At 31.1% G+C, this 8,081-nt stretch overlaps 1 protein-coding gene across 6 annotated transcripts; it reads right to left on the reverse strand.

The window, feature by feature from the left end:
• Positions 1-305: 305 nt before the first annotated feature.
• LOC131957363 (phosphopantothenoylcysteine decarboxylase-like) lies at positions 306-7,562 on the reverse strand. Of its 6 annotated transcripts, none has more exons than XM_059322114.1 (6): positions 7,542-7,562; positions 3,323-3,462; positions 1,801-1,896; positions 1,510-1,638; positions 1,174-1,342; positions 306-784 (listed from the first exon to the last, which is right to left on the reverse strand). In XM_059322114.1, exons 2-6 carry the CDS (start codon positions 3,416-3,418, stop codon positions 696-698), a joined length of 579 nt encoding a protein of 192 aa, XP_059178097.1. In that variant the 5' UTR covers positions 3,419-3,462; positions 7,542-7,562; the 3' UTR covers positions 306-695. The 6 variants fall into 6 exon arrangements, with proteins under 6 accessions (XP_059178097.1, XP_059178094.1, XP_059178092.1 ...); XM_059322111.1 differs by lacking the exon at positions 7,542-7,562 and adding an exon at positions 7,262-7,457; XM_059322109.1 differs by lacking the exon at positions 7,542-7,562 and adding an exon at positions 7,262-7,457 and having other exon boundaries at positions 3,323-3,777.
• Between the last annotated feature and the right edge of the window lie 519 nt (positions 7,563-8,081).

Genomic DNA, 8,081 nt, shown 5'->3' on the forward strand with positions numbered 1-8,081 from the left:
TGATAGATATCATCCATGTTATCTGTTGGATCAATTGGACAAGCATAAAATGTCATTTAAAAACATTTTGGTTGGAAATGAAGTTTTATTTCTCTTAAAGTCTAATTAACTAAATCCTACACACAAAGTCAGTAATGTTTTTTTAAATAAAAATTTTAATTTTTTTTTCTTACATTAATGTTTTTGAAACTTTTCATTAGATATGTTAATAATGATTATGGTGGGATTCAGCCCATTTACTAGTTATCTTGATGCATAAAAATAATATAAAAGCACTGCAAAGGAAATGAACAAGGAATAATTAGTTAAATAGGAAACATCAAATGACTTTTATTATCTTTAAAAAAAGTACATTATTGGTATCATTAACAAATTACATAGAAATTGTGTACATTTTATTTACATAACAAATATAATCACTTAACAAAAATTAAAAATAGACCAGAACATCTCAATATTTGTGAAAATCCAAACTTAAACTGATATATGAATAGACAATTCAAACAACAGATCTGGAATGCTGATTTGTTAAATTAGTAAGGCTGTTGACAGGAAGAGATGGGAATGATACCCAAGATTTATTTTAAAAAAAAACAATTATAAAAGACTTTTTAACACACTTTTAAATGCACAAAAACAATTTTTTTTTTAAAGTTAAAAGTCACAACCATGGTTGTGACCAGAAATTGGAAGATTTATGTAAGTTGGGCTGAAGCTGGAACTTGAACTACAGCACTTTCTACAGCAGACACCAATGTTGATACCTCTGCCATAGCTCCATAACCTTGGAAATTATTTGCTTAATAATTAATACTCTTGGAGAATATATTTACAAATAATATAGTTGATAAAAATTATTTAATTTCAGATTAAAAGCTGGTATATAAGGGCAGAATAATCCCAAAGACTAGTCCCTCTCAAATACCCCACACTTAATGTCAAGGAAAAAAGTGCTGAACACAATATAGTATTTGAAAAAGTACTGAAAATGTACTTTAAATTAGTAATAATTAATAGTTCTGGCATAAGTTAAAATTGGTTTTATAATATTATTGCTAAATTTAAAAATTAAACCTTTTTTTTTATAACTAGCTTTTAACTGCAATAAAAATATAATAAACACGCATTTCTTTAGCTATATTGTGAAGTGGGTCCCAAAATACAACTACTAACCTGTGTCTCCACAAGCAAGTTTCTTGGAAATGGATGGTATCTCTATGTAGCCCAAACTCTTCAATGACAGTATATGGCTAGAGGTTAATGGGTGCTCATACATATATGTATTCATAGCTGGGGCAAAAAGGAGAGGTCTTTGATTGTCCCATGCTCGTACAATACAAGTCTGCAGAAAAGTTAGTATTTTATTATACCGAAACCTTTAGAGGTAAGATATAAATTAAAAAATTAAAAAGCAAGTAGGCGGAAAATAACAAGCATTTAAGTGTATATATATTTTAAAATGTGACTAAAAAGACAAAAAGATCACCACCATATCATTTTATATATTACCAATAAATTATCACATATACCATTAGCAATTTTGGCTAATGTGTTGGCATCAAGAGGGGCAATTAGAAGCAGATCAGCCCACTTTCGTAATTCTATATGTAATACAGGATCCTGAATTTTAGACCAGGTCTGCAAAGACAAATGATTTAATCTTAAAAACTAAAAAAAAACGAGGGGGGTGGGAGGGCGGTTGTGGCATACATTTATGTTGTCTACATGGGGAACACAACAAAATTAAAGTTGTGATGTCTTCTTTACAGAAACATGTTGGATTATACTGTGTACACTTACCTCCCATTCATCCCTCTCTGTGAGAACAGGTACTGGGATGTCCTCTTTAGTGAAAAAATGTTGTGCGTGCTCTGTTGAGACAACTCTGATTTCTGACTATTGAAAAATTATCAATTCAAGTTTTAATTGCACCAACATAGAAAAAAAAGAAAACTAAGAATTAACTAAAATGCTGAGGGTGGAAGGAAGACTTTTATTTACAACTTGTCACAGGCTTTTCTCCTACCTATTTCATGGCACACACTTAAAAACAAAAATCAACCCTTGTTCCTGTAATTTCTATAATTTTATTGGTTCATAAGAGCTTCGCATCCAGTTTCAGACATCGCCATGTTGTTAGCCTGCTATTTTCTTTCGCGAATGCGCACACCCACACTATATTTTATATTTTTATCTCGCCTTTTTAAGACACACTCGCAACATACATTCATATACATTTAACTGTTATACAACTCAAAGCAACAGCTTTGATGCTAATTTCAAGGGTAAAAATGATGGATGCTAAATGAATATAACTAATAATTTAATTATCCCCAACACTGCTAGAAGTTTAATGAGGCTCTAGTGACATGATGAGAAATATTTGATTGGACCAACAAAGATTGCAGACAAAAAATGCTATACAGGTTGATGGCAATACCACCATGTTCTGCCACCATATCAACTGCAGTAGACTGATTGCATTAAATGTTAAATGGCTACAAGATAATACTTGCATTCTGGTGATGTACGTTATACACAATCAAACAAATGTGTAAAACTTCTATAAAGTCATCAGCAAAGTCTATCAAATTTGTTAGTTTGATTTTTATTTAAAAAAATACAAAATAATAAATTAGAAAGATTGAAGACCTTAGACACCTTGATTTTTATAACACAGAAATCTTCCATATTAAACCCTCTTTCTATGCTATTAACACTACAGAATTATGTTTATGGTATTTAAGGTGGATAAAATACAACAGAAAACAGTTGGTTTTCATAAACCTGACAGTCGATGTAATATTTACACACAAAACACACACATCATGCTACAACGACAATCAGAGGCAATTATGCTAGGAGAACATTCCAAATAACAAAAGAAAAAGCATTTACAGAAAGAAGATTGCTGAATGTGACAATAGAACATCCCTTGCAATTTTATGTGGCATAACATATGAGAACATATATTTTCTATTTATTGTGTAGCTTGTTTTAAACAAATACTAGACATTTATAACTGGAGTTGGTTAATTTATAAAAATTATCAGTTTTATGTCTAGAAAACCTTTTTGATATCGGCCTTCCGCCCATGTCTGCCTATTGTCCAGTCAGCCTTTTAGATGTCTGCCTTATTTCTTATCGCCTTTGTCCGTATACCATATTTCCAATGCTAAACCTTTTAATTTGATTGTCAGAAAACTGAAGTTCAAAATGGAATAATTTCATTGTTTGTATATGAAGTAGGCATATCAATATTATTGTAAGCCTAATCTGCTGATAATTCTAATAAAACTAGTTTGAATTAACTAACATTTACCTGAGGAAAATGCTCCAAAAGTGCCCGCACTAAAATTGGAACCTTGATAGAAGCAACACTTCCAGTACAACCTATCAGAATATGTAGTGACATCATATGGAGCGTGAGTTTGTCAAATGTTGATATTAATTGCAGTTTACCTGTTTGAATTTAATACAAATTAATTTCTTATAGTTTATAAAATATTCTTTGTAGAGCTATTATAAAACATAATTGTAAGAGATTACATTTGCCATTCCTACATCAGATGGGGAAGTAAACCCTCAAATCAATCGCCTTCCAGCAGATGTTCATAGTCTGAATCAACTGCCACATGATACTTAATTAGTTGGACGTATTGCGTGATCCCCACCAACAATAAAATCTAATAAGAACTAAGAAAAAATACAACTTTGCCATCACTTTTTTCTTTCTCATTTAACATTCCACTCCGAAAAATAAAAAATAGTAGTTACCTATAGTGGAAATATGAAATATTAATATACAAGTTGATAAAACAATATTATATTATAAAGGTATGTACATAATAAGTAGGCCTATAGTGAATTGAAAAAAATCTCTGTTTGTGACAGTTACCAGATTTAAATTTAAAGTACTCTACCCGTGCACAATAAAAGACAATGATGTAAACAAATTTGAAAGTTTATAGAACAAAAAATAAAAGAACGCTGAATAACAAATCACATGTGACATAGGTACAGCAAACACATAAGGCAGGAAACAGATTGGTACCGCAAAATGCATATTCGGTCTTCGCCGTTCATAAACTTTCTAACCAGACATCGTTCGGGGATTTTGTTTATACTGATAAATAGAGCAAGGTTTTTACAAGCTTCGATAGCAACATTTTTGTGGAATTCGTTTTTTATGACATTTTGTGCCGCGGCGAAGGATGCGAAGTATGCAAATCTGGACGGAATGGATCTACTTGGAAAGTACGTGTACTGCACTAATGAGGTAAGAAATAATATTTTGTAAAAATAACTATTATTTTTTATGGATTTTTCATTAGAAATGATTGCTGTAAATTATGAAAGTAAAAAAAAGTATATTTGAATGCGTTTTTTACTTTAATTTGAACAAAATGACTGCCGAAAATTACGACACATCGGCGTCGCTGAAAGCGGGAATTTCAGTTAATTTTTTACGGATATAAAATTGTATTTTTTTACTCCGAAGCATGTATTTAAATAACAGTTAAGTTAAATCTATTTAATTCTGTAAAATATAATTATTATTTTGCCGTAGATACTTTTTTTTATATTTTTAATGATTTTCTGTCGCGGAAAATCGGTATTCGCACCATGCACGCACACGTAGTAAAACTAGACTTATCTTTAAAACACGAGAATCTTGAGTACACTGCGAATAACAAAGTTTTTAAATTTTAGTTTACTTTTGACTTTAAGCCATTTGTTTTAAATCGAAATTAATTGATAATGTAATTATTTCAAAGTAAAAATTTTCCGTCGCAAATTGGCTTCTAACCTTCGCCACTGAACCAGCCTACGCACGACATTCGCGCGAGTCTGTTTCTTCGCAATAGTCTGTATAGTCAATAGTGTCGAGGGCTAATTCTAAAAAGAATCGAGTCCTTACTAATCTAATGTTTATTAAAATTAGGTACAATTGTTGGAACGCATGAGAAATAACAAATTAATATTTCTTTAAATCTATAGCCAAAAGAAAGTAGAACTTTATAACTCTGTAAATTATGAATCGAGTGACGGCTGTCGTGAAAATGGGAGCCATTTTACTCTTTTTTTTTTAGGGTGACCTACTTTTATTATATAATTTTAAAATTCATCTATTTGATAAGCAGCTGAGTAGCTGACTACGCATGCGATATGGCTGGCACGTTTTGGGATAGGGATCGAGTACACCATAGAATTTTTTTTTCTTAGAACTAAGCGTATTTTTTTTTAAAATCAAAAGATACTTACATATCAGTTGTTGATTTCAATTTCATTATAGATCTAATCACTAACTTCAGTTTTTAAAAGTGATTTTGCTTCTAGAACTAGCGTATTTTCAAAATTACGTAGATTCTAAATCTAGATCTATTCACTTACTATTTGACAACCGTGTCAGTAAAATGAGGTCACCGCTTCCAGATTCTTAGGTTTTAATTATGTTTGTCATTTTGATCTATTATAAGTAGCATTAAAACAACTGCATCTATTATCAACATTGTTTTTATATGCCAGTTCTAATTATACATTCTGTTCATTACCAATTCTAATGAAATCGTATCAGGCCCTAACACCCTGTTCCCCTACACTGACACTACACTTGAATGACGCCACAGACAGTCGTAACTTTAAATTAATGTTCAAAGTACTAAACAATTATAATTAGCCATGTAAATGCTGCAACTATATTAAAAATTGGCATATAGACATATTTTATTAATTATGTTTTTTATATAGACCTTCTATATTTAACTCTGTTATTTTTTTCTTCCCCAGAGTGTTTCTAAAAGCCAGAATTTTAAAGGGGAGGGCGGTCGTTTTTTTTCTCAAGAATAATTATAGAAATAAGCTATAAACTGGTATATTTTGTAAAGTTTGACATAATTACAAATAAATGTATGCCTAAGTAAAATTTCTGTGTAATTATATCGTTAATTTTGTGAATTTCGTGGATTTTTGGACCTCACTACATTTAGATGTAAAAAAAAATCTCAGTTGAGTGAGTGTGGTTAATCTACATTTTGAACGTGATGTAAATGTCTAGTGCTATTAATTTTTATATTTTTGAATTCCTCGATTGTTAAGCAACAAAATTGATATATAATATGTCAATATTTGTTACTTTGAAAATTGGCGAAAATCGACCCTAAAAGTAGATGCTTGAGGGTTGAATCTGTTTCCTGCCATAACTGTCATAACACAACACAAAATGCAACAACACTCAGAACAAAAATAACAACAGACTTTCTAATCGATTATAAGGCAAGCGATCATAAGTTGGGCAAATAATGACACTCCTCATTTACTTACTTCTTACAAGTTTTATTTTAAAATGAATAATATACTTTAAAAATATTAGATTTCTATACTATATAAAACAAGCTTATCTGTGGCGGTAATCTATCGTTTTAGGTACGTAAAATCGCCCGCGACTAGTAATGTGAAAGACAGGTGACTCCTTGAATTTTAATAATTATTTCACATTTTGAGGAGGATATATGTTTTGAAAAATACAAAAATGATTCCTTGTTTCATTTATGTACCTGTTTTTAAACAACTGAATTGAAACTTTTCAGTAATAAATGAAGACTAGCGATGTTTCCAACAGATGCAACCATGCTCATTTACTATAGCAGCCATCTTGTTTAAGTTCTTTTTTTGCAAACTTAAAGCGCCAGATTCAGGGGAAGGTAACTCTATTTTACAAATGGCTGCTGTTTATATAGGAAATCTTGCTCGCAAACACTGCTATTTAAAGTTAATTTCTGGTCTATATTGATATATTTAGCCATTGATTTAGGTTTATTATTCATTTATCTATAATATTTGACACAAATATATCACAATATACTTCTATTAAAGCCTTGACAGTGAGGCAACTTTTTCGCGCATTTCTAGCCGCGGGCGATTTTACGTACCCAAAACGATAGATTACCTCTGTGGCGTAGCATACGCCACTTAACTATTTAGCTTTTTTATTTTATATTTTTCAGTAATTCCAATTTTAAATTGTCTAAAAGCTAAATTATCTGCCCCTAATACCGTCAATAATTTGACCCAGCTCTACGATTGTAATATGATATGCTTTTGGGCGCCTTAGGACTTAAGCCAGGACCGTCCTTAGGCTTAGCAACGAAGAATTGTTAATTTTTGTTTATTATTTTTGTTTATTTTGTAGTATGTCCGTTTCTCTTTTTTAAGTATCTTTCTATCGTTATGCAAGACACCATCATACTGACTCTCTTACTAATAAACTAAACTGAGTAGCCTGTCCTATATCTATAACACAGGCGGGCATTTAGATCTAGATCTAGATCTAGTTTAGAATAAAAATAAAACTATTCATTTGTTGAGGCACAGATCTAGAATCTATATAGATATATAATATAGACAGAAGAACTAGAATCTGCTAGAGTCTAGGGCCTAATCTAGTTTAGTAAGTTTAGGTTCGGATGGACTAGTTACCGAAAGACTGACAACCTAACAATCTAGATCTAGATTAGAGTTCAATAGAATTAGTTTAACACCTTAACAAGATTCTAGATCTAGATATGTGATACATCCATTGATCACTGACACCAGCAGAGGGTACAACAAACTATTTCGATTTTTTTTGCAAGCTGACAGATAAAAAATCTTCATTCCCAAAATTACTATTTCTAGATCTAGAATTCTAGATGGGCTATAATATTAGATCTAGATCTAGGCCCTATAATTTATGTCCATGACTGAGACTATTAAAAAAAATTCAAATCAAGTGTAGATGCGACTAGATCTAGTAGATTTGTAGTATAAATATAATTGATGTTTAATTTATCTTGGTGCTATTAGAACAAAGATTTCAACCTAGGACTATGTTTATAATTTCTTTTTAGCAGTCATTAAATTGGTCTTCAGCAAGATCGAACAGTGGCTAAATTAGCTGGGGTTGACAGATTAAGTAGGCTATATATTAGATCTAGATTAATAGGCCTAGTCATTTTACAACTTCCTTGCTAGACTAAAAGTGGTAGATCTATTTTCTGGCACAAATCTTCCCTCTCAAAGTTTCTCAATCAAGTCAATCA

The sequence above is a fragment of the Physella acuta genome, unplaced genomic scaffold, assembly GCF_028476545.2.
Source record: "Physella acuta isolate Inbredline_101_S28 unplaced genomic scaffold, ASM2847654v3 ptg001235l, whole genome shotgun sequence".
Taxonomy (NCBI): Eukaryota; Metazoa; Mollusca; class Gastropoda; family Physidae; genus Physella; species Physella acuta.

Bases quoted from the DNA above. Each gene is read 5' to 3' on its own strand.
- LOC131957363 (XM_059322114.1), bottom strand. From the start codon at position 3,418: ATGATGTCACTACATATTCTGATAGGTTGTACTGGAAGTGTTGCTTCT. The intron at 1,897-3,322 runs GTAAATGTTAGT...ATTTTTCAATAG, and splicing joins TTTTGGAGCATTTTCCTCAG to TCAGAAATCAGAGTTGTCTC. The intron at 1,343-1,509 runs GTAATATATAAA...ACTTTTCTGCAG, and splicing joins GTATATGTGATAATTTATTG to ACTTGTATTGTACGAGCATG.